General features: G+C 42.8%; 1 protein-coding gene across 7 annotated transcripts in view; it reads left to right on the top strand.

Moving 5' to 3' along the window:
• The window catches only part of DIDO1 (death inducer-obliterator 1), a 337,891-nt gene that overhangs the window by 25,260 nt on the left and 284,638 nt on the right, over positions 1-27,993 (top strand). For 6 of the 7 annotated variants that reach the window (XM_078651622.1, XM_078651619.1, XM_078651623.1 and 3 more), the window contains one exon: positions 15,041-15,239. The exons of the other annotated variant lie outside the window; for it this stretch is intronic. In XM_078651622.1, coding sequence (XP_078507748.1) covers positions 15,104-15,239 — 136 coding nt within the window. In that variant the 5' untranslated portion in view covers positions 15,041-15,103. The remainder of the gene's footprint in view (positions 1-15,040; positions 15,240-27,993) is intronic. 7 annotated transcript variants of the gene reach the window in all.

Below are 27,993 nucleotides of genomic sequence, written 5' to 3' on the forward strand. Positions count from 1 at the left end.
TTCTTGAGCAGTTCATTTACAAGCTATTTAAATGTTGTGCCTTTCGTTTCACACATTCTGTACCCCAGCGTGATTGTCACAGTTCAGTTTACGAAATTATCTACCTTTGCAGACTGAGAGAAAAGCAAACCAATATTCAGGATAAAACAAGCAGTAATTTGTAAGAAGACATACGCTGATATTTGATCTGTCTTTGAAGGCCCAGCTAATGTGACACGCTAAAAACAAGATTTGCAAGCATGTTTATTGTTATAACTGCCTGAATAAACGGAACGCATGTTCTTTGCCAGGCCCAGCTGTCTCGCCAGAATGCACAAATAGGCCCTACAATAGCTCGCCTTGATAAAAATCTGACTAGCCATATTGAGTGGGTGAGAATTTTTTGAGACCTGTGAGTGTTATATGGCCACTTTATTAAGTTGGTGTGCGTTGGCATAACGTTTCTACTGTATGACATGACTACCATTTTTAATTCAAGAAGGTGGAAGCTACTTTAAGCATAAAAATATACTTTTGCAAAATTTCGTTTGCAAAAGTAGTGTGGCATGGAACGTTGAGCTTGTCCAGATACGCCAGGTATCTGGTCAAGTACTCTGAATTATTATTGGGCTGGTACAGAGAGCGCGGCTAAGCAAGGTAGGGGGGTTCCTTCCTTTGTTTTTCAATGGTTAGATGTTTGCAAAAGTGAGTGAACCTGTATCACTACTTACTCTTCTTGGAATATATTACAATAGGCCTTCAACAACAGCTAGCTAAAAGCGGTTTGTAATTAAGTCCTAAAATCCTAATGTAGTTCTCTGCAATGACATGGCACTAAACAATATTTCAACCTGTTTAATTGCTTGTTTGTGTGAACATTCACTTGCTTTTTTAACGTGTTAAACACTCTCCTCAGTTGGTGCTTCTTCAACTTAAATGCTTTAAATCTTGCCTTTACGACTCTCCAAACTCCACTCAGAGTGGATGTCGTCTGGCAAGCCATATTACTTTTTCACAGTTTGAAATATTTTGTCCGTCAACCAGCTTAGGGTTTCCTGTTTCCTTTTGGCCGAGACATCATGCAAATGTCCAGGTATTCCAGTACTGCAAACTTAACACTCTATAAATTGATCTGCCTATTTGTAACTAGTGTATAATTTTAATAAGTTTTGCCAAGAGCCCAGATAAGTCTGACACTCAAGGGAAAACTGCCATGGCATGCAAGTCAAGTACCTTTGTCCAATTGTAGAAACGAATTTGAACCCTGGTCCATACAGTGGTATGGTTTAGGAGTTTGTGATTGATTGCCACTTTTGTTATCCAGTTCAGTGTAGGGTATAAGAAGTTTGTATTTTAAAATGGGCACAACCCATAAAGAAGATGAGGACTGCGAATGTAGCAGACCGTTTTATCCATGGTAAAATATTGAAAGACCTCTTCAGATCATGCTTGATGTATAGTTCTGCCCACATCTGGTTTTGATACTCTTCAAAATTTCTTTGGATTTGAGTGAGTTACAAAATTGTTGCTAATTGTTATGTTGCTGCTTCTCGTTCTGTTATACACATGTATGTCTGTCTTGTATGTTTAATGTATAACAAAGGTGTTAGTAGCATGATTTGGTTCCCTTTTGACACTTGTAATACAATTGTATGCGGATTGAGTGCTTCTTACTGCTTTTTTAGGTCGGGCCTGAGCAGCGCATGCGCTGCTCTGCGAGGCATGTTTTATTATAGTATGCACTTAAAGCTCCGCCCACTCTCCGACCATATTTTTCATTGGCTTGTCTTTGTCCTTTGTAAATGCCTACTTCTGACTGGTAATCACTTGTCTTCATTTGTAACCTCCCATGAGGACTAGCCCTTTTACTTGTTACACCATCTGTGTTGTTTAGTCTGTAATCACTATTTTCTTTAGTGAATTTTTAATCATGATTTTCTTTCGCGAGTCTTACTTCAGGCATGACATGCTTTGCAGCAACATTCAGCGCACCATGCACTCTTTCACTTTCCAAGCAGCAAGGTATGAGCTATTGATAATGTAAAAAACAATAGCTTAAACTCTTAAAAAATGCGTGACCTATTGCTTAACACATTTTTTTAAAGAAAGGTGTGTGCCCTCTAAGTGCAAGAGCGGCATAGGGCGCTTGGAAACAATCAATATTTGCAATTCAAGAGGTCTCGCATTTGTGAGAACTTAAGCTACTGACATTTACAGTGCCAATAGCTAGCTCAGTCTCATAAGTGCTAGACCTATTGCATTGCAAATGCTTGTTGTTGCTTGCCTTTGAACTGTTTTTAGGGCATTCCTGTGTTTTCCTATCTGTCAATTTTTGGCTAGATAAATTGTAAACGTGCTGTGTACACTAAATGCACCAATTAGTACTTATGAGGTAGGAAGGCATGAATTAATTACTAATAGTATCTGGACAAATATTTCCTTATGTTACAGAGTCTCTTCTATCATAAATATTGATTATTCTTGTTTCCTGAGCAGAGTCTTCATGCACCTTTTGTTCGTATGCATTATTAGTCAAATGAACCATGTTGCATATTGATTGAAAGTATTGTTGCATTGACTGAAGTATTTGGATTAGATGTAGTTATTAGTTTGAACACATTTCAGTAGAGATGTGGCACTTTGTTTCTAGTCTGTAATTCACGCTATAATTTATAGAAATGATGAAAAGGGTCTTTAACAGCTGCTTTAGGGTTTCTTGTCAGTCGTGCTCTGTTAAAACAGTTTCAGAAATTCAGTTTTTTTTCCTGAAGGCTCTTTTTGTGAAGGAATCCCCCAACCTTTAAATACATTTCCCTTGCTGTATATAATGAAGTTCGCACCCGTTGCACATTTGAACAAAAGCTGCAGTTTTTTTTGTTTTAATAAATCTTGAAAAATATGCACAAACGTCCCAAGATTGAAATTAAAAGTGGAGGTGGGTGGGGAGAAAGGTGGTAATGGAACACACACAACCACACACACACACACAACCCCACACACTTCAAGATAGCAACATACAAGTTAGAATATAAAGTTTCTGGGTCATTGTTGCCTGTGAAATCCAGTGTTGTAGTACTGATTAGAACTGAGGGCTCTTTCACAGGGTGAAATAAGCTTAAGTAGAGGTGGCAGTGTTGGATTTATACTGCACATGCATATTGTTATAATACAGTGCTTCACCTACCAGGGTCTGGCCGCCCAACGACCCCAGTTAACATACAGGAATCAATGTTGTGGAGGAAGCACACACTAATAGGTAAATTCTATACTACTGTCAATTGTAGTAAATATTTACGTCAGACCGTGTGCTTCCTCCACAATATTGGTTTCTGAAAGACAATGGAGTGGTGTGGACTTCTATTAAAAGAAAAAATGCTCACACAAGGAGCACGGGTAAATGCTAAGATTGTCTAATTGCAGGATTAGTGCTTTAAAAAACAGAAATGACTGCTCTAATTTCTGAAATTAAAGCAGTGGATAACCAGGATGGAAAATTTGAAGAACAGAAGTAGATGGCACCAGTGGGTGTAATGGGCGATGACCTGAATGTTCGTTGACCATTGGATCCTGAACTTGCTTAAACATGACAAGAGGGATGTGGCCTTCTGTTTGGAAATATATTTTGGGACATCTGGACTTCTAAGTGCAGGTAATTTGCATGAGAAGTGTGAGTAACTGGTATTCAAGGCCACAAAAAAGGACCAGCAACACATAATAATTGTTACGGCCAAGGAAGCGCTGTTCTTTCAGGGTCACTGGGCAAAAACATTTTCTCAGTCTGTGAACATAACGTTCAATAGTTACTTGTACGGACAGAGTGTATTTTTAGTGCAATAAGGTTGTACTTTTGACTGAGCCGAAATGCTTGTGAATGTCAGACATGGCAAAAAATGTAACTATTGCAACAAGACTATTATGATTTGCTATGTAAACGCAAATTGAATTTTTTTTCAATCCTGTTAGTTTTGCAGAGAATGAGTCAGTCTGCCCTCACCAGACCTGTAGTAAAACTTTTATTTTGGACTAACCAAAAATGTGTATTTTACCCTCACCCCTCCAAATTTAAAAAATACCCCATGAAAAAATCTACATTCTTTTAAATTTGAAATAGTATTTTTTAATACGAACCTTTTTAGGTGTGCTGTATCATAAGTGCTCTTTGTGGAAATCTAGCTTTGTTTCGGATAAATCACATTGTAACAGCACCCACCAACCTGAATGCCAATTGTAGTTGCAGCTTTAAAACCAGTATTAATTAGAAGTCAATATCTGCAGCTGCTGGAATTATGTAATGCTGCATCGTAGTCTGCATCATTATAGATGTACCGTACGTCACATAATGCATCATCTGCAGAGTTCAGCAAAGCTTGCTAAAGTTTTAAACATTTACTAAAGAAAAGTTGTTTTACACGTGGTGACACACAGCTAACTGGTCACGGTTGAGTTGCTGATTGTTATACTCCTGTTTAACTGGTACTAATCGGGTGAAATGTTTTGTCCTGGCAATAGTAATATGTTAAAGTGACAAAAGATCCAGACAATACTGACCCCAAATGTGCAATGTTGTACCTTCTAATTTTCCTTTTCTTGACTCATAATTTAGCCAACTCTACTACATAATTTGATCCTCGATTGTTGTATATCCAATAAGTGAAGAACATCACACACTGCTGTGTTTTTTTTTTTTACTTTCTAGTTGAGTAAAACCAGATAGGTGCTCTGGCTTCCCTGTTTTAATTCTGGAGAATCAAGGCACACTGATGGCTTTACCTATAATATTGTGAATCTCAAACATATAAATTATCGGTGGTGACTTACTGGAGATGGGTCTCTCACTCTTAGCAATAGGTTTAAGTCGCACTGAACTCTTTGGCAGCTTCATAGACATAAAAAATTAATTGCCGTTATTTACTTTTTGAACACCATCCCTCAACAGGGCCCCTGGTCGCTGGCCTCAATCAAGTGTTCAATTTTTATCTGAAATTTAGACATCGGATGAAGCTTTTGATGTGTGGGTGATTGGCATATCACGTTGTTAGTTCTTCACCTTATCTGGGGATCTTAAGCAAGTGGCAAGGCAGCAGAGGCACTTTGGATGAATTTAGAACAGGCACTGGAGTGCTGATTGATGAAATCATGTGTATACCAAGTAAATGCTCACAACTGCAGTGTGGTCAAAGACTGGCAACCCTTTTACTCATTGACATTCTTTCCTATTTACAGAGATCGATTGTCCACATGATTGTCTGTCTTGGTTGCTGCAGTGTAGTAATCAGATTTGTAGACAGGCTTGTGTAAAAGGCATTGCAATAGTAAAGGCAGAACCAGAGCACAGTTTTAGAGATGTATTGATTTGTTTCAGAGAGGGAACGCATCAAACACGAGAGCTGTATTTTTCACTTTATTGGGAAGAGTAACTTGTCAATCTGAGCTATTGGTGATATCTGTGTTGTCTTAGTAGGGTCTGATACCAAGTAATATCAGTTTCTTCTTAGTCTGATTAAGCTGAAGGCAAGTATTCTCCATCTAGTCTCAAGTGACCTCGATCAACTATTGCAAATCCATAACTGTTTGTTAAGAGAAAACTATATATGTCCTCTGCATACAAATGGAGAGGCTTAACGTTCACTTCACTGATGAAACATTGGATGTGAATTTGCTGGGCATCTCGTATTTGTTGGTGCAGGGCTTGTACATAGCAGTCTCGGAGGCGGGAGACTACTTAATAGTATATATCAATGTCCTCCGCTCAATGAGTAGACTTGCCAAGAGAATTGCCCGTTGAAAGATTTACCATTGTCAAAAAAGGCAGCTCCCTTATTGATGTAGTCTAGAAAGACATCCTACAACTCCAGTGTGACTTATTTCATTCTGTGAGTTGGTGTAAGAACAAATTGTCCAGAAAACAGTCTACGAAAATTGTCCAGAAGACAGTCTACGTAAGATTGAAGTTGTTGGACCATTATGTTTTTCAAGAATTTCACAAGAACTGCGAAGTGTTTATTGGACAGTAGCCTAGCCTGTATAAAACAAAGTTGTCTTATGAGTGATAGAATGAGGACTTTTTCATGGAATCTAGAAAATACAATTCATTGATAGACAAGGTAACGAGATTTTGGAAGGCAGATGAGAAATGCTTAGAATAGTGTTTAAGGGTGCCAAAATAAAGTTGGATGTCTGAGTGCATTGGTAGGTTCAAATGTAATCAATGGCAAGTTAAAATCTTTGGCGCGGACAGGATAGAGCTAGCATCTCTCAAGAGTTAGGGATTCTCTTCATCCTTTGCCTCTTTTTTTTTTTTTTTAGTTGGTCTTGGCGCTCCTGACTGGAGTAACTGTTGAGGAAGTCTGTGTTTTGTTACCTGATTTTCACCAGGAGATGAAATTTTCAATTGACATGTTTTATTTCTTCATTTCCCTGAAGTTGCAGAAAGAGGAGGGAGTACAGATGAAAAGCTTTGGCACAAAAAAGCTCCTCATTTATGAGAGCTACATAAAAATAATAGATCCATGCTGTTAATTCGGGATACGAGTTTGAAATCAAGTTTGCCAGTTTAAATGCAAACTGAATTATCAGTCTGTTCAGCAATGTTTCAGCGTGCCATAATCTGAACAAAAGTCTAACACACACTGCTGTCAACAATTATTTCAAAACAATTGGTCTATACTGATTTGGGTCTCAAATAATCTTTTATTTAATTAATGTACAGGTTACTGAAATTAACAGGTCTTGCACTCTGCTGGAGTCAAACTAAATGTATTGATCCTTTAATTCACCTGTTACCAAAGTAATTGCTACACTTGTCAGTACTTGATGTTCCAGTACATTTCTGTGAATTTGAATTATGTATTCTTAATAAGCTACTTAACTTCTAATTAACATCATTTGAAATAAACTCTTGTTATGAATCTAAAGCGCGAACGCCTACAAAACAGATTGCCTGTTAGTCCTCTTCTAAGACATCGGCTTAAACAATATCTTTGATCGAATGGCCCTCTTTAAATCCTTCTCGCTCAATCGAATGACATCTTTAACCTATAGCTTCAAAGATTGGAGTGTATGACCTTTGCATATACCTTTTGTGCCAACATCTGTTAAGTGTATCATGTTTTTGAATCCAAAGGATCATTTTTGTTAAAAACAGGCTCAATAATTGCCCCTTTCTAACATTCCGAGAACTTTAAAAAAAAAACTTTGGGAAATGTAAGTAATACATTATAATACCAGAGCGACTATCAGAGCACTCCAGTCTGCATTTGATTTTATTAATGCATGCCGATCTAGACTACCTGCTCTCGGCAGATTAATCGGGTTATATTTTTCTTAACGCAGACTTTCCAGTGACAATACCTGAATCCTGTGTCATGCTTTAGAGAAGGCAAAGTTAACAGAATCCCCCATAGTAGGTATCACGTTGGATGCTGAGAAAGCGTTCGACAAAGTCGATTGGACATGCGTAAGAGCAACACTTAAGAAATGTAATCTTGGTGAGGATCTAATCCGCATAACAATGGCCCTATACCACAAACCGACCGCTAGGGTAAGAGCTGGTGTTACTATCTCCTCACCTTTTAACTTAAAACAAGGCACCAGACGGGGCTGCCCACTCTCACCCTCCCTATTTCAACTTGCTATAGAACCCTTCTTATACCGGCTATGGGGAAATTGATATTTCAGGTCTCTGTTTCAATGAATGCACAATCAAGATTACTGCAGACACAGATGACATTGGTTATCTTGGAAAATGCAGTCATTGCTATCCCGACCTTAATGTCCTCAATACAAGAATTATAACATTTCTGGATACACGCTCAACAAAGATAAAACAGAAGTTAAACTACTCAATAACATTAACAACAAGGATATCGTTGGAAATTCGGGCCTGGCATGGCAAATAGGATGCATCAAATATTTAGGATTAGAATGTACAAAGATCTTGTCACAACCCTAAAGACTAACAAATACCCTTGTCAAAAAAATCCCGGCCCTTCTAGATGGTTGGTAACCCAGATTTGTATCCTGGTGGGGAAGAGTTGAGCCATTAAACATGAAGATCACTTCACTAGTCAACTACCTAAGCAGCATGCTGCACACCGATTTTCCTAACGAAAACACAGTATCTTTAATTCTTTCCTCTGGCTAGGGAAGAAGCCCAGAATCTCTTAAAGCTCCAACTAGCAAAAGAAAAAGGGGGTTTAGGCCTCCCCAACTTCAGAAAATATCAAACCGCCTACCTCTGTAAACTAAGATTCAACTGGTCCGTCAATGAGCCAGAGTCTCTCCCAGCATGGTTGAATATACAGAAATCACTTTTAAACAATACCCCCCCTGCCAGCAATAACAATGAACATTTCACAACTCCCTCGCTCTAAATATATAATCCAGAATTCGCGACAAGCCCTCCTATGCCTAGATCACGAATCTTATGTAAAAATCAGCAAGTCCAATCTGTCTGCACTGTGGTACAAACCGAGCCTAAAAATAGATGGAGAAATGATAAACTGGCAAAAATGGTTGAATAATGGTATAAACCTAGTCGGACCTCTTTGTAGGTTGGAGAAAGGTTGCAGTAGCTTCTCCGCAAACACGTTCTAGTCTAGATACCATTGACCTTTATATGTTCTTCAAACTTAAAGCCCAATTACGGTCACACTCAATACAGCCTATATATCAACGATCCTCACACTATTGGTTCACCTCCTAAAATCGGGTCACCTAGTGTCTAAAATCTATATATTGCTACTACCAAAACCGCGCAAAACTCATTCTTTTAATTAACTGAAATGGGAATCTGAACAAAATACCATGAATATTCCTTTTGACTGGAGTAAGATATATATATATATATCTCCCCTTTCCCAAACAAGGTCTCCCCCTTATTATCCCAAACAAAATTTATCATAATCAATAGAATATATTGGACTCCATCTCAAATTTTTAAACTCAATCTCATTCATAGCCCGACCTGCTGGAATTGCAATCTACACGATAGGGATTTAGTTCCTATGCCCTGCTTTACAAACCTAATGGGACAAAATATTTAGCTGTATAAAAACACTTTTAACATTGAGCCCTCCAGAGAATTCTCCTATATCCTCTTGGGCTTTCTGGACCCCCAACTACAGAGAGAAAACAGTTTTCTTTTAGACTTAATGCTTAATAACTGGAAGAACTCCAAAGCGGTCTCCTTCAAGATGTGGCAAGAATGGCTTTCCCACCTTAGTGGTGCTGATATCGTCCTACAATCCTCACCATGGTGATCTTCCCACAGGAAACTATAGGTCTCTCTCGATGCTTGCTGTCTCTTTTAAATATGATCCACCGTGCACTTCATCTGGCTTCTTAAGAATGAGCGATACACACAGAATAAAGATACAGCTGGGAAGCATAATTTAACAGTCTCACCAGATGATAAGGCTAGTCTACTTAATCAGTGCTGACAATTTGCCCTTAAGGCATACACTTTAGATCACATTCTCCTTCTTTTGTTCCACCACACGGAGTTCGTATCAAATAGGACATGCTACGTACCCCCTATTAGAGGCTTGTCAAACGAAAAATGAGGTGATAGGGAGTGGATTATGTTAAATTTGCTAACTTATCTCCTAGAATGTACACATGAACATGTTTAATGTTATATCTCTCAATATGTTATGATCTCTCCTCTACCAGCTGTACTTCTAAGTAGAATCCATAAAAAACACATAACCTCCACTCTGTTCTTTGTTTCTCCTCATAAGCATGTCTATATTTGGAACCCTCCTTTTTCCTTATTTACGCTCAATTGAGGCAAAATGATTATACAATTTAACAATGTGTCTGTATCAATTACAATTTGTATGTACTTGCTTTGTATTTCTTGCATTTGTTTGTACATAATTCGGGATACTGCCTCAATATACTGACAATATATTTGATCTAATCCTTCAAATGTAGGTTTATCTCTAGTCAACCATGTCTCCTGGAAACAACAAATATTCCATTCAAAGAATATATGTCTACACTCAATGCATCATTCTACCTAATTTATGAACATTCTAGGAGAGAAACACTAGGCTGTAGAGAGAAATTTGATCCTAATCGATTCGCTATCCTGATATAATCCTCATCTTCCCAACACTGCTCAAGCATACCTGTTATCAGTTTGTCAAGCTATGCCTCTTATTTCTCCTCTGTTTATTGGCAGGGTTATTGTCAAGTTCCCTTTACTAAACCCAACATTTTTTTTTGTAACTCCCAGATGTTTTCATGCAAGGATAACGTGACTTGATTACTACTTAAATCAGTATGGTGATTTAAAAATGGCTAAAATGCAGTTTCTGGTCGTTGATCTGTTCTAATTCCTTGGAGTTTCAATTCTTGCTCAGCATTCCATATTGATATATAGGGAGAAAAACATTAGCTTGGTTTCTTCGCTTCTTTATCCATTGAAATGGCGGCCATTACAATGCGTAGTGACGGTGTAGTTTCAGACCGCTCCATCGCCCCTCAATGAGCGGGCGGGTATCCGAACTCCAGAGGTCGACTTCTCCGGGGCACAGGGCAGAATCAATGTAAAGACCACTGTAAAACACGTCTACAGCACAATAGGTACACAGTCGCCGCCCACGAGAAACCGAGCTCAGAGAACCACCGGGAGCTCAACGGGGTCTCCGGGAAGCGGATCCTCGATCAAATAGTCGATACGAACGGGCCACCGTAGTTGCAGGGGGAGAGCCGTCGCAGGAGCACCATCCAATAAGGGAGAAGAAAAAAGCCACTGCGGGAGACCGGATCCACCCACTTTTCTCAGCCAATGTTTTTCGACTCCAACCCAGCCAAGTTGAAACTCGAGGCCCCGGCGTCAAATCTGGGGCAGGCCAAGAATGGCGCACGGCATATCTTCGTCGTCCGGGCCGCCAGAAATTTCGGGGTTGCACCTTTCGAATCAGGCGCAGGTCACCAGCACGGGAGTCCGGCGGGAATTCGGAATAATGTTCAGGAGTTATGAGCTGCTGGCGGAGGTCGACGGAGCCGGGAGCTTATGCGGCCATCTTGGTTACGGCGTAGCTCCTCCCCCTCGCTGTTGGCATTGTTAATGACAATGCCTTTTATTTACGTGTTGGTTTTTAAAACATAAATAAAAGGCTTTGGCATTTACAATGCCAATAGCTTAAACTCTCGCAAATGCGAGACCAATTGCATTGCAAATGATTGTCCTATTTCTGCTCTGTTGCCTGTTTAGTGTCACTCCTGCCATCTGTCTTACCATTTTGGGTTTGGTTGGTGGCTTCATTTTTTTTTTTAAGCGATCTATTAGTAAAGGGAACAGTACTAAATTTGGCCTCCTGTAGCAATCGGAACCCAGTTCCAGTAGCGAGTTTTGCAAAAAGTGGCCTCTATTATTGAGCTGTAGGGGAGGATCAAATTATGTGGCAGGATTGACTAAGGTGAAGCCGAAGGGTGAAGCCGAAGGGTGAAGCCGAAGGTAAGCCCGTCTACGCCCGTCCGTGCCTGGACCGCGCCCAGCGCCAGACCCCCTGGTCCCCGCAACCCCCCCTCCTCCCGCATCACGTACGACGCCTCTTCCCTCTCAGCCCTTAACACCGGACGACCACCAATCTGTTACCAAGCTGCACCCGGCCGCACCCATGGACCTTTCATCTGCACTTCCTGCAAATTCGCCTGCATTAGGACCCTCCCCAAACCCACCAACATCAAACAGAATGCCGACACCAACCATCTGAAATGCATCCTACTCAACACCCGTTCAGTCCACAGTCACGTCGTCCAACTTTGGGATCTACTCGCCTCTACATCACCGGACGTCGCTTTCCTCACAGAAACATGGATGAACTCCTCTTCAACACCCGACATCGCCATAGCCATCCCTGACGGCTACAAGATTATCCGTAAGGACCGAACCAACCATATAGGAGGAGGCATTGCCATTGTTCATAAAAACACCCTCCGCATCTCGACCAGTTCCGATGACATCCTCACAACCGCCGAACACCTCCACTTCCAGATCCACATCAACCCCAAGACCACACTCAGAGGTACCCTCCTCTACAGACCTCCCGGACCCCGCACACAATTCAGCGAAGACATCACTGACTTCATCAGCCCACACGCCCTCCCCTCCGAGGACTACATCCTTCTAGGAGACTTCAACTTCCACCTAGATAAGAACAACGACAGAAACACCATCACCCTATTAGACAACCTCGCCAATCTCGGACTCAAACAACTCGTTAACACCCCCACCCACTGTGCCGGTCACACACTCGATCCAATCTTTACTTCCAGCAAATAAGTCTCCTTCAACCACACCACAGCTCTCCATTGGACAGACCACAGCTGCGTGCACTTCAACTACAAAAAGACTACGTCCCAAAACCAGCTTCAACAAATTCCCCGCAGGAACTGGAACAAAATCACCACTGAGCAACTTTTCACATCGCTCCACCAATACCCTCCTACCCATTCATCAGACCCAAACCAAGCAGCTACCAACCTTGCTCAATGGATCACCCGCTGCGCTGACGAGTTAGCACCTCTGAAAAACAACCCTACCAAGTTAAACCTCAAGAAAGCCCCCTGGTTCAATGATGAGCTTAAGAAATCAAAGAAGACATGCCGCATCCTCGAGAGAGCCTGGAAAAGCAAGCCATCCACCGAAAACCTAGCCACTTTCAAGAACGCCACCCGTAAACACCAACTAATACGCTCCACTAAGAAATCAGCTTTTAATGATCGACTCGACAACAACGCTCACAGCAGTAAGGAACTGTTCAATATAGTAAAAGAATTCACCAACCCATCAGCCGGCACCAATGACATCACTCCCTCCCAGCAGCTCTGCGACTCCCTAGCTTCATTCTTCCACAACAAAATCGCTGACATACACAACAGCTTCACAAAACAACCGGTTGACCAGTCCACCCCACTCACCTCAGAACATAATCTCCCCCCTAACAACCTTCGTACCTGGAAACCAGTCACCACTGAAGACACCATCCGCCTGATGAACTCGATCCACTCAGGATCGCCAACCGACCCATGCCCCCACCACATCTTTAACAAAGCAGACTCAATCATCGCTCCCCACCTTCGCGACATCATCAATAGCTCCTTCAACTCCGCCACTTTCCCGGAAAACTGGAAACACGCCGAACTCAGCGCCCTCCTGAAGAAACCCACAGCAGACCCCAATGAACTTAAAAACTACCGTCCTATCTCGCTCCTCCCCTGCCAAAGTCATCGAGAAAGCTGTCAACAGTCAACTCGCCGCCTTCCTCGAATCCAACAAATCCCTCGACATATCACAATCCGGATTCCGAGCCAAACACAGCACCGAGACCGCCCTCATCGCAGCAACAGACGACATCCGTAAACTACTGGACAATGGTGAAACAGCTGCCCTCATCCTACTTGACCTCTCCGCAGCCTTCGACACAGTCTGTCATAACACCCTCATACACCGCCTCAGAAACATAGGAATTCAAGGAAAAGCACTGGACTGGATCATCTCATTCCTCGCAGGAAGAACACAGAGTCCGCCTCCCCCTTTCAGATCAGAAGCCACCGAAGTCATCTGCGGCGTACCACAAGGATCTTCACTCAGTCCCACACTATTCAGCGTATACATGAGCCCCCTCGCATCCATCGTTCGCAAACATAACCTCAACATCATCTCTTACGCAGACGACACCCAGCTGATCCTCTCCCTTACCAAAGACTCAAACACCGCCAAAATCAATCTACACGAAGGAATGAAAGAAGTGGCCGAATGAATGGAGACCAGTCGCCTTAAACTGAACTCGGACAAAATGGAAGTACTCATATTAGGATCATCCCCCTCCGCTTGGGATGACTCATGGTGGCCTCCGGCCCTGGGAAACGCCCCCAAACCTACGGACCACGCACGTAATCTGGGATTCATCCTAGACTCTTCCCTATCGATGACCAGACAAGTCAACTCAGTCTCCTCCTCATGCTTCAACATCCTACGCATGCTCAGAAAAATCTTCCGCTGGACCCCCATCGAAACAAGAAAAACAGTAACCCACGCATTGGTCACTAGCAGGCTAGACTACGGGAACACCCTTTATGCCGGAACCACAGCCAAACTACAGAAAAAAACTCCAACGTATCCAAAATGCTTCTGCTAGACTCATTCTAGACATCCCCCGCAGAGCTCACATATCCAGTCATCTGAAAGACCTCCACTGGCTCCCCGTCAACAAAAGAATTACGTTCCGTCTCCTCACCCACGCACACAAAGCACTATACGATCTAGGACCCGAATCCCTCAAGACACGCCTCTCCTACATCCCCCACCCGCAAACTCCGTTCGTCCAACCAAGCCCTCGGTGCTATACCGCGCATCCACAGGGCCACCATGGGGGGGAAGATCTTTCTCCTACCTTGCGGCCAAAACCTGGAACTCCCTCCCCACACATCTCCGCCTTACTCAAAACCACCTCTCCTTCAGAAAACAACTCAAAACCTGGATATTTGATACATCACCCCCCCCCCCCCCCCCCTCCCCTTCCCCCCTCCCACAAGCGCCTTGAGACCCTATGGGTGAGTAGTGTGCTATACAAATGCCGAACTTGAACTACATTTTGTGGCAAGAAAAAACACTTCATGCAGCGTAGCATACTGCAGCACATTCTGTGGCAGTGTATTTTGGTGTTGTCTGTTTATCATGCAACAATACGGTTTAGGCAAAACGTTGATCTCCGTTTAACGCCTGAATATAGCAATCCTCTCAATTGGTGCTCGGGCACCTAAGGTTGCACTGCATCTTTGGAACTGTTTGAGCTAGAAACATATTTTCTTTTTGTTGAAATCTGTATATTATGGAGCAAGAGTGGTGAATCTATGAATACCCAGAAAACGCAGCTGCGAAATCATAATTAAAGTGGTGTTGCTTATATTGTGTTAAAATAGTGTTTTAATGGTCTGGCTGGTTTTAGGATTTGTCATGGCCACGAGGGGCTTATATGGAAAAAAGCAACATTTAAAAAATGTTTGTTAGTAAGCATTAGGAATTGGTTTTTTTTTTTTTTACCAGGAATTGATACCTTCTGGAACTTTGACTTCTGAGGCTACAGGTTGGTTTCCAGAGAAGGCATGCATGTCTCAACCCTTCAAATCAACAAATACAGTGGGGCTTATGCTGAATGACCTAGATCCATTGCTGCCGTCTTCCAGCAATCTGTTTCATTTAGATCTGCCAGGAGACGCTAATCTGAAAACTAACTCTGTGCAAGGTAATTATCATTTAATTTGATCTTCAGCTTTATAGTTCCTCTTAATACTTTGTTTGAACAATTATCTTGTTTTCATGTGCTGATGCTTAATTTGCCCATGTTTGCAACCCAAATTTAAAACTACTACCTGTTTAAACTGGTGCAGAAACAAATATTCTGCTGTGACTGCAGTTGCCGGGTACTATGTTTACTGTGAGGTGTATGCTAATGTAGGATTGTATTCTGTACATATTGCTACTGTTTGTAGTCTGAGTGGGGCGTAGGTGCACAGTAACCTTGTTTGGCTGTAACTCAATTGTGCTTTTTTAATTTTTTTTAATAACCTTTGTATGGAACAAGGACTGAGTAGGGCTGAAAAACCTGTCCAGTAGTGTAGCCCACCTTTTGTATTGCGTTTTTGTTCTTGCAACATTGGTTTATATGTGTTCCCTTTTGAAAGGCCTCCTTATCTTCTACAACAACATAGGCCTAGTTGTTGCTCTTTGGGGAGGGCACCCATGTCCTTATTGGCACGGTTTGATGACTGTAGGTCATGTAAATTAGTTTCATTGCGACAGGGGGCCCTTATGTCTAACTTGTGTACTTAGCACGATTGACCAATATCTTGGTGTCAAAGGCAGGGTGTTTTTTTAGGTCTCGCTAGAGTCAGCGCATGCGAGAAATTTAGTAGGTGGTTTAAAAGTGCTATCCAGGCCGGCCACCAGCTTGCTATTAAGTGCACAAGCACGCGCGACGTGCACAGCACTTGCTCCCGTCGCGCGCATGCGCACAACTCTCACCACTCGTGTTTTTTAATTTATTTTTTCATTTCGCGTCCGCTCGGCGTTACTTTTACAGCCGCACAGCCAATGCTTGTAATCAGGAGGTTGGTAGGGCTCTACAAAGAAACTTCTCGACTATTTGTATAATGCTGAGTCCATGGCATCCACTGCCATTGTTCTGTGGGCTTCTAAGACCATATACAATAGCGGGCTACACAGTCACTCCTTTGTTACGACATGAGTCCTCCTCAGAGCAAGGGCAAAGACTGGGTCATTAACACCCATTAACGTGGGCTGCTCCCTGCCCCACAGGTGGTCTTCATATGAATACACTGTGGCTGGTTGCATAGCGGGAGTCCCCTCACAACCCAACAGTTCACCCATGAGAACATATGCTTTGGCTAGTGCTTTAACAAGCTGACACATCAGCTTCTACCTCACTCCTTTTCGCTTCAAATTCACAAATACTCTCCACAACAAAAGACAAGAGCACAACTCTGGTGCTGGAGCACTGGCTAAAGGCATGAAGGAATACAGTACTCGTCGTACAAGCCAGTGAGAGACCTACCGTATTTTCAGGGGTACAAGACGACTTTTTAACCCTTTGAAATGTTCTCGAAAGTCAGGGGTCGTCTTGTACACCGGTAGTCACCCCGGGGGGTGACTAATATGCCGGGATTCAGCCGCCACAACACTGTAGACCGCCATAACACTGCCTCGAGTGCAAAAGGGACCTCATTATTATCCCTGTCTTCACTTACGGTGAACAATTACCGTAACGTTCATTCTGAGCCAAATCTATATTGACAATTACCCGGGAGTCAAGAAACACAGCGTGCACGTGTGCTAATCTGGCGTCTCTATCTCTCCGTATCCGATGAATCTCGTGTTCATCGGAAGGAGAGGAGCGTCAGTGCGTGATTAATGGCCATAGAAAGGGGACTGTTTTTCTAAAACGTACGCCATACCTGAGGTGAGGGCCACTGTCTTTGAGCAGTATGTGAAAAGGGGGGGGAGAAGCCTAATATGCCCAAATTGATGTCGTTTTGAGAATAAAAATATATATACCGGTAAAAATAATACTAACATAGTAACCTACCGAATACCTGGTGCTAGCTAATATGTATGTCGTTCCACCGTAATTCTCTTAGGCTGTCAGAAGCTCCTCACACTGCAGGGAATAAAAGAGGGAGAAAGTAGGGTGTCCAAGTAAAAGATCAAATCACTCACATGACAAAAAAAATTACACTGGCATGTCTTTCCAATAGCAGAGCCCTATGTATGCACACTTTAATAACTACACTGGCCCTTATGTATGCACACCTCAATAACTACACTGGCCCTTATGTATGCACACCTCAATAACTACACTGGCCCTTATACAAAGCTACATCTAAACAATCAGAAAAATAACACACCCTTTGGACAGTGCGCACAGGAAATACCGGTACATCGCTTGCCATGATTGGCTGGTTGTTGTTAACAGGGAAGACCATCAATCTGGTGAGCAGATACAGGTGTTGGTGAATACAGTACAGCACCGCACCAGTATCTGTACCTGGTGCATACAGTACAGTACCAGTACGGTACATACAGTGCAGTATAGAAATGGCTAACAGTCAAGAACCCTTCATGGCTCCAGCAGCAAGAAGAAATAAATATGAAGCCAGTTACAAACTTAAAGTTGTAAACTTGGCCATGGAACATAACTGTGCTGCTGCAAGACAATATGGAATAACCGAAAAGATGGTTCGGGACTGGAAAGCAAACGAAAAAGCATTAAGGAGTATGCCAAGGGGTAAGTGTGCATTAAGAAGAGGCACCCCTCATTGGCCAGAACTCGAACAACATGTAGCAGACATGGTGAATGAGAATCGCCAAAGCAGTTATGTAGTGACACAAAATAAAATGTTTGTTTGCACTTCAGTGGGCCAAATCTAACCCAGATCTCAGCAACAGATTTAAGGCCACTGTATCCTGGTGTACTAGATTCTTGGGAAGGCATAATCTGGTATTGAGGCAAAAGACGAACATTGCACAGAAATTACCTGCAGATCTTGATGCCAAAGTACATAGTTTACATCACTACGTAATACAGCTGCGCAATAAACATGGCTATGCGTTAAGTAGTATCGGAAATATGGATGAAACTCCAATGAATTTTGATATGGTTGCAAATAAAACTGTCCATCCAAAAGGTGAAAAAACAATTTTAATAAAAACAGGACATGAGAAGTCCAGTTTTACAGTGGTACTAGCATGCACAGCTGATGGCGCCAATCTGAGACCAATGGTTATTTTTAAAAGAAAAACAATGCAGAAACTCAAGTTTCCTGTTGGTTGTTTTGTACATGTGAATGAAAAAGGCTGGATGGATGAAGGGGTAAAGCTATGGCTTGATAATGTATGGAGCAGGCGACCAGGTGGACTTATTCTAAAACGTAGTCTACTGGTGTGTGATATGTTCAGGGCTCATTTAATACCCAGCACCAAGCAAAGGCTGGCAAGAATAAAAACAGATGCTGCAGTTATTCCTGGAGGATTGACATCGTTGGTACAGCCACTGGATGTGTGCCTAAACAAGCCATTTAAAGATCGCATTCGAGAACAGTGGAATGAGTGGATGGTTAGCGGCGAAAAGTCATTCACAAAAGGAGGAAACATGCGTGCTCCACAGTTGGATGTTTTGTGCAAGTTTGTCATAAACGCATTCTTTCAAGAAGTGTGGCATATCAAATTCATTAGATGGTATGGAGGACGACTACTTGTGGGAAGATGAAGAGGAAACCGAAGCCGAGACCACACCATCTGATACGGAATTAGATCCATACGATGACTGCTTTACAAATGTACCACAAGATCTCATTGATTTACTTATGATATCAGATGACGAAGAGGAGGATTTTGAAGGCTTTTAAAGGGAAACTGTCACGCCAGTAAATCCTGTAAAAATAGCTTGGAGTTATGAAAAGTTTAATCCACTTGCACTGTTTTATGTTTACCGTACATGTTTGATGACAAACAGCCTTATTAGGTCGAGCGACCTATCTCAATGCGCATGCGCATTGAGAGCGGGAGCTCGATCTATTGCGGCTTAAACAGAGCTTACCGAGATCAGGCGATTCCCAGGCGATTTCTTCCAGTGCACGTGAAAGCGAGTGCACAATGCCACCAGCCGCTTGCCTCGCATTACCACATCAAAGGCAAGGCGGCCTCGTCTCAGGCCCCTGCTGCTTCACACCCTCATGCCGCTCTCCCCGCTCCGCCCCCTCCCCTGCCCGCCGTGTCCACTTCACTTTGACGGCCGCAGGCCGTCTCTCGTGTTTCTGCTTGTTAGCAATGTTTGCTCCCCACGTCCTCTTCCTATGGCGACCGGTGCGATAAATCCGTCGTCAAACCTACGCCATGTAACCACTATCTTTATTTCCCCGATCAACCAATCATATTAACGCTCAATTTCCCGCGAAAAGAACGTCACTGCATGCAGAGTTCCCAACAAGGTCCGCCGTCTATTTCACGTGATTTCAGCAAATCCCCATCGGCTGTAACTAAACAGAAAACGCTTCTCATGAGTTACCTCTATCTCAGTTCCCTACAAGCTCCGCTATCCCCTTCTCACAATGTCCATTGAAAAAAACGTAACTGAATACCCTGTTCCCAACATGGTCTGCTATCTGTTACTCGTGATATCAGCCAATCACTGTCTGCTATAACTCGACCGGAAATACTTCCAATGTGTTGCCTCTATCGAGGTTCCAAACAAGGTCCGCTATCCCCTTCTCATGAAGTCCACCAATCACTATTTAAAAATGGCATTGTCTTTAAATGGCATCTACCTTGCGGGAGTGCGCAGCGGCGCACCACAAGAACAAGTGCAGTGCTTGAAAAAGTGAAGACTGCTCTTGCGGCTTTCATGGGATGGTGTATACAGATCACAGCAGCACCGCATGGCCGATCTCTCCTCATGTCAGTCCATGCAGCCCCAGGCCACGTAGTTTTGATTTTGCTTTCCAACCTTGTTTTCGGCGAGGATCCTGGCTGTCGATCAAGAGGGCTTTCTACAGTGAAGTGATTTCCATGCCGCCAGTGTAACAAGCGGAAGAGTGCAGGCACGCGACCCCTTCTCCTTGTCCCCCACTGCTAAATCTCTGCTCCAATCCACTCCAGCAAGCGCCAGCCTCCCCTACTCCCAAGCACCTTCTGTTGCTAGGATTCAGTAATTCATCTGCATTCATTGTCCCCAGTGTCTCACCTCTTCTCCGCAACTCTCTACAGTATAGTAGTTTACAGGCCACCGCTAGGCTTCTGCCCTTGCCCACTCCAGCGGGTCTCCGCTCCTCCCGAGTTCCTCTGGTACGCTCTCCGCCATCAGAATTCAAGTGTTTCCACTGTATTCACTGGCCCCTATGTCTCCCCTCCTCTCCTCGACCTTCGGCAGTAGCGTGAATCACCAGTCCATTCTTCTCACTCACATTCGCGGCCTGTGCCTCGCCTCCACTCCGACCTCGGGCCTACTGTCAGACTTTGTGATGGACCGGGCGCCGATTTTTGATTTTACTTGCAGCAAAGCAACCTAAGGAGGTCTGGGGGGACGCTGCTGTGTCGTGTGTCACAGGTTGCCGCTCTTTAGTCCGGTGATTAAACTAATAAGGGGTGTATGCAACAGAGCGGCACTAAAGCACCTCCTCCATCTTGCCCCTTCAGACCACGCTCCGACTATTCTTGCCCTGCCCTCTGTATGCTGGAAGCTTTAATTTGTGTACACGGACTTCAGTGCCAGTGACCTCTTCACGCAAAAGTTTGCCCCTCCATCTTCTCGTCCCTCGTGCACACTTGGAAAAGCACACTGAAGCAGAGGAGTCTCATAGCCGCAGGTAGCTAGTTTAAAGAAAAAAGTTATCTTACCGTTTAAATCAAGCTTCTTGAGATATATATCCCTGGTGATTCATGATCAAAATAAGGTTCCTGCATTCATTCATCCGTTGGTTTTGTTCCTCGTTGACGTTGGCTCCAGTGGTAACCAGCATTGGCATAGCCAATAGGTCTCGCCTTTGGGACCTCATAAGCATTTAGCTATGCAGCACAATATCCTCGGTGCAACAACATTAACTGCTGCATGGCTAAACACTTATAAGATCCCAAAGGCGAGACCTATTGGCTATGCCAATGCTTGTGCTTATAAGTGACTGCTTTTAATATGGTTCTAAAAAAAATGTGAGTAAAGCAATATTGTTTATACAAACAATTGGTTTGAGTTCAGTCTGAGTGTGTACAATAAATGCTTAACACTGTCCTCTGATAAAGCCTTACTGCTCACCCACACTACCACAAACAGAGAATAAGGTGCTCTCTACTTTTCCTCTGCCTACCCTTGGGGTTCCACTGGAGACTGTGCACACTATACCTCACTTTGGTATAGTATATACAGAGCCAGCTTCCTGCAATTGCATGTCCATCAACAAGACCGGATTTAAAGACAAGATCCAATGACACACGGTACTAAAACTACGATAACTCCAGAGACCTCCTTCATCCGCTTTCCAAATCTCTTAATGCTAGCAAGATCATGGGTAGGAATTTGCTCATGAAGGTTCAAAAATAAGTGCCATAATCAGAAACATCCATTGTCCTGTATGAAAGCAACCCCACTACCGACAGTACCTCCACTTTGACTGTTGCATTCTACAGAATATATGGTAACTGGTAAACTATAGACACCAAGATGGGGCACCAACAGGACTATGCCCATATTCAAAATATATAGGAACAGGACCGTTCTTTACACTTCATGTCACGGAGGAGGATTAGCATCACTAATAAGCCCAAAATAAATTCTCAAAATGGCTATGCAGGACTGCGTTGGAAGAGGGGGTAGTCTCACACGGCGAGTATAGCATGAAACCTACATTTTATCAAGAAAAGTAGGGGGTAGTCTTATACGCCCAGTCGTCTTATACGACGGAAAATACGGAACTTTCATCCATAGCACGGCAACAGGGTAGCCCGTAAATGCGCTTTGTTGCCTCTGGTATGAAGCGTGAGTTGGATGCAATACAAAACAGTTTACATTTTACAGGATCTCCTCTTTAAAGGTACACAAGACATCATAGAAAATAAGTTTTTTTGACGTACATTTACTGATCCTGAGACAGGGCTGCAAACTTTAATTAACAACACTGCACGGTGATGGCCTGCAGGTGGCAGCCACGCACATGTCATCAAGCACTGGTCCCGTATGGAAGAGGACGACGTGTAATGAGTTCTGCTTCCATTTCCCGATTGTTCACTCACTCTTCGCCCACCCCTTTGGCTGTGCCAGGTTGGTTTTTAAAAAGTGCCCAATGGCCGCTACTGGCCAGGGGAGACCCGAGACTGCACTCTCAGGTCGAGGGAAGGCACTTTGCCACCTTGACTTCTCCCGTGCCGGAATTTACCCCCAGCTCGTTATCTACTTTCCCACACTCCGCACAAGGCGAAGATGTGGCGGGGGCAGCGGTGTGTCTTTGTCGCTTTCCACTTCTCCCTGGTACTGCTGATGCACAGCCCGCAGGCGCAGAACCACAAAGCCTTTGGACCCCGGGTCAGTGCAAAAACGAGCGTGCATTTCCGCTGGTATTACCTTTTTTATCATAGGCAGGTTGGGCATGTTTCGGTAGACCATGCTACCTCTGCTAATAATATAACAACTTGCTTTTTAATGGTGCCTTTTAATGCAATTCCGTCGCCTCTACGCGCTATAAAAGCAGTTGCTACTATTACTCAATACTGTAAGTTAACCATTTCCTTACTATCGTGTCATAGAAAAAACAGCTTGATGTTGTATATAATGGGGTTAAAGGAATATATTAGTATTCTCCGCGGACATTTAGGTGTACATGTTTTTTTTTTTTTGGCTTCTCTAGTTTTGAGCTGAATAAGCTGTTACTCAATTTGTTAATTTTTGTTGCATCTAACAACTTGTTCGTGAATAGTTGAGGCTTTTCCAAATCTGAATCATTTACTTATGTATATCCCACTTTCACTTTGTATGATAGCCATCATGTTTGTATGTCACTATAAGAAACTTTGTTTGCCTGTTTCACTAGCGAGTGTGTGTTCTTTGGGCACCTTACTCCTTACTTTACAACTTTACAAGTCACACGTGCAAAAGAACACAGGCTGTAGCATAGTACTTCCAGTGGGTTGATTTGTTAAACTTTTGCTACAGTCTCAGATTTTATGGAAACACCCTGTCACTTTTGCATTCCCTGCTATGCCATCAGCTGTGCAATCTTTAGGTAGCATACATGCCCACCTTTCAAATAGGTTTTTATCTTCCTTTGCTTAAAAGGTAGTGAGTGGACTGAACTTGATCAGTGCAGGTGCATGTCTCTTTCTCTCTTTTTACACGCTTTCGCTTTCTCTCTCCCTGAAGTGAGTTTTGAATGGTGTCAGGATAACCAAATAGGTTTGTGTACAAATTGTGCAATTTGAACATTTAAATAATTCATTGAATCAAGACCTGCGTACAGTTCTACAATAGACACAATTTATGGCCTCTGAAACATCTTAAGTAGGATTTTTGTTGGATATTGGTAAATTTGGATTATTGCCAGGGGAGGGGGGAAGCTGGAGCGCTTGGTAGTTTGAGCACCACACTCTCAAATTCATTATTAGGGGTGTGCTCACAAACATTCTTATGGTTTAAACAATACTGTATTCGTGGACCTGAGGGCGGCGTTTGACCTGGTCCCCCGGGCCAAGCTGTGGGAGGTGCTGGCTAATCTGGGGGTTCCTGAGGGTTTGTTGGAAATGATAGTTCGCCTTCACAGCGCCAACTTCGCACAGGTGAGATGTGGCAGGATGGGTGTACAGTCCGAGAGGTTCCCCGTTGGCAGGGGGGTAAGACAGGGTTGCGTGCTTGCACCGACCCTGTTTTGCCTCTACGTCAACGGGGTTATCTCCCATTTGGAGGGGATCCCCAACTCTGACGCTCCAAAGTTGGCAGCTGTAAGGGTGCCGGCAATTATGTTTGCCGACGACACCCTGCTGCTATCAAAGTCCGCAACGGGTATCCAGCGTATCCTGGATGGTTTTGCGGACTTTTGTGAGGGCCACGGATTAGAAATTAACACTCTCAAAACTAAATTCATGGTCCTCAATCCCCCACCGAAATTCCACTTTAGCCCCAGAATCGCACAAAGCAGGCTCGAGAGGGTGAAAACCTTTGAATACTTGGGTATTATGTTAAACGACAAATTAACCTGGAACACGCACCTCGAGAAAGCTCTCCTTAAACTGACAACACTCGGGGGGCATCATGAGCCTCTTGGCGAATAATAAATCTTCGATTAGGCCTATTGGTCCCCCAATACAGATTTACAAAACACAGGCTAGGGGGGCTGCTATGTATGGGTTCGAACTGTGGGGGCACGTAGGAACATCAGACCTCTTGAAAGTGGAGAATAAATTCATTCGAAGGCTTGTAGGACTCCCTTCTAGCACGCCCCTAGTCCCTCTTAGGTTGGATCTGGGTCTGCGTCCGTTAGACGATGAATTGGCTTTTCGCCCGTTGGCTTATTGGCGCAGACTGTGGGCAACACCGGAATTGGCCAGCTATAGACAGGGACTACAGGAGGTGCTTGCTATGCCGAATGCTGGAAGAATCCACTGGCTTAAATTTTTTGAACTGGAGGGTCTGGGACTTTCTAAAATGTGGTCTGACCCCTTGGCAACTTGCCAACTTATTCCCAAAAAGGTACTAGTCAAGGCATATCACGACAGTAAATTACTGTCGCTTCTTAATGAACTAAAACCTGGGTCATTGACAGATTCCTTCATGTCCTTCAAGGCCACCTATAACTTCGAACTAACTCTAGATAAAGTCCACCCTCCCCTGCTCAGGAAAGTATACTTGCAGTGGAGACATGGGTCCCTCCCTATTCGATCACTCACAAGCAAATGGAGCAAGGACGCAACTAGTATTTGCCCAGCTTGCAGATCCTCTGACGAATCTGAACTCCATATTCTCTTTTTTTGTCCCGCTTATCGAGAGATTCGTATTCAATGGATAGTTCCACTTTGCAGAAACCTGGGATTTGTGAAGTGTTTGGCTGCTTTTAGAGTTTTGAAAACCAATCTGACTGATTATATTGTGTTTGCAGTGGCCAAATACTTGGGTGCTATCTGGAGTATCAGAAGGAAATGCCTTAGGGATGGTAATTGATTCTACTGTTTTTAAGAGACTGCAGTGTAAATTGGGTCTGTGCTATTGTTCAATTCTTATATTTTATACTGTATAACCTTTTTACAAAACTACAGTTTTAAATGTATGTCTTATATGTCTTTTATGGTAAATTTTTACCGAAATAAAGATTTTTTGAAGTTGAAGTTTAAACAATGAGAAATTGGACACCTACACATAGTGGACAACACTTCAGGAATACATGTGCAAATTGGATGCAAATTAATCCCTACTATCACCTAATTTTAAGATCTTAACTCTTGGAAACCTATTTCCTAGTTGGAGGGGAAAAAAGTAAATTGAGGCATACTTGCACCCTACTCTTGATATCTAAATCAGCACATTTATTGCCAGCTAACAGTCTGCAGATTTACGTAGATTTGTGTATCTGTATAGCCTTTGGACTTCTGTAAATTTCCAAAAAGGCAGCAATCCTATTGCAATTGTAGGTGTAAACATACAACTCCTTAAAGTTTCTACTTCCTTTGAGAATCTGATCCATAGGCCATTGGGTCTTTACTACAACGTTTTTACAATGTTTTAGCCAATTATACAGAATAGGAAACCCCTTATTAACTAGTCTTTTTTGTTTTCTGAGCGTCAGAGCTATCTCCCTTTATCATGACAATAAAGACACCCTCTTTCTCGTACAGGGTTGTGTAAAACGGGTCATTAAAATGGTTTCTATAAAACGTACAATCTAACACTACTAGTCAGAGCAACGCAAGCCTGCATTACAGAGGATTACAATCAAAATCAACTTAGTTTTGAAAAATGGAAGCTTGTGACTAATGAAGTAATAAACAGTAAAAGTAAGATTGGCTGGACTACATCTTCGTCAGCTTTCCTGGTTCCTTTTTTGAACCTCCTGATTTTACGGCATTGTGTGGCCATTCTCAATGCCTCTGTTCAGACATCCTACGTTCTTATAAGGTAACATTTGCTTGATTTAGCTCCCATTTGGTTTCCTAGACTGGGACCTGGTCTTATCTCTCCATTGTTCTGTGGAATGATGGCCCAAGTATGTGCCCACTCCAGGGATCCTTTCGCTCATTCTCTCAACTTTTCCATTTACACCTGAAATACTCTATCAATTTGACTTCCCTACTTAGAGAAGTAGATGACATGAGTAACCCTCACTCGAAGGACAGGGGCACAACATAAGAAAAAGACATATGAATGTGATGTACTACCAGTCTGGCTTTTAAGTGATTTTCGCTAAATTTACTTATGACCACATCCAATAAAGCATATTGAATTGTAGCAGTTGGTAACTTTACCTCTTACTAGGAGATGCCAAAGAAGACAGGTGAGGTGATTCACCAGTGATTCGGTCAACATCACACATGGACACACTTATCTTTGGTGTAACATATTGAACTCTCCTACCACCAAATGACACTGCTCGAGATATGCTAATGTTTTAACAATGTTTGGTAGTTGTATTTCACAATTGTCATTTTAACACCTATTCGTACTGTCTGGAAAAAATGTTCACCTCATTACTACTAGTTAACAAGCATTGGCATAGCCAATAGGTCTCGCTTTTGGGACCTTATAAGTGTTCAGCCTTGCAACAGTTGATGTTGTTGCACCAAGGGTATTGTGCTGCATAACTAAATACTTATAAGGTCCCAAAAGCCAGACCTATTGGCTATGCCAATCCTTGTTCTATTTGTGGTTAATTCTTAAATGAAATGTATGATATGAGCGATAACACTAGGCCATGGTGACTGGGCTTAGTGGAGTATCTTTAAGGTGGTTTTCGCAGTGACTAGTAGACTGGGAGAAATGGTACTAATGATACATTGACTTAACTGGACCAATGAGGTCATACTTCAACACTCACCTTGAAATTCACCTGCGAAATTCATTTGTCTGCATAGTATGTACATTTTGCTAGTTGCTACATTGTTTATTGGTTTACATTTAGCAATTGTAAGAAAGCTACCAGCAGGCCAACTCTGCATACCTCGCAAAATCTTGAGTCCTAAATGTACAATGGTTCCCATACAAAATAAATAAGCAACCCAACAGAAAGAACCAAGTCTTAGAGATAAAAGGGGAAAGAGAAACTAAGTGTGGTGAGGCATACTTGACTTCAATCGATGGACAAATTAATCTGTCATTTCAGATGATTTGATGTCGGTGCTGAAGAGTCGAGGAGCATTTCAGATGTTATTTTTAAAGTTAGCCTTTTCGCCTTGGTGTAAAGGTATGCTAGGATATCAGTTTGTCATTTTGGCTGGCAGGTTAGCTACTATTGTTCGCAAGGGTTTCGATTGCTCACTTGGTCTCACAATTTGTATTGCTCAAGGCTAGCCAGAGACAAAGTGCTTCACGGTTACACCATAAGACCATAACAGTAGGAGCAGTAATTTGTAGGGTAATTTGCAGTCCTCTGTAACATTTTAATGAAGTGCCTATTATGCTGAATTTACACCCATGAAGATAAATGCTCATTTATAAAGTAATCTAGTTTGTGAGTAAAACCTAGTCCATTCTTTTTTTTTTTGGTCCAAATTCAATGAGCTCTTTCATTTTGCTCACGGTCTTGAATTCAAAGTCCCTAAAGCTGTAAAGTATGGCCAGTTGATTCAGGTCATGGTTATATACTCATAAATTGTATTTATACCTACCGTAGGTCACCAAACTATAGCCTAGAAGTGATCAGAAGCCCCAGAGAACCACCTGCGGCTTGCCTGAGGGGGGTGGGGGGTGCAGTGGCGTGTTTAAAATTGAACCATGTAGGTTGAGCTTTTGCAGAGTG

The sequence above is a fragment of the Lissotriton helveticus genome, chromosome 7 (genome assembly GCF_964261635.1).
Source record: "Lissotriton helveticus chromosome 7, aLisHel1.1, whole genome shotgun sequence".
Lineage (NCBI taxonomy): Eukaryota > Metazoa > Chordata > Amphibia > Caudata > Salamandridae > Lissotriton > Lissotriton helveticus.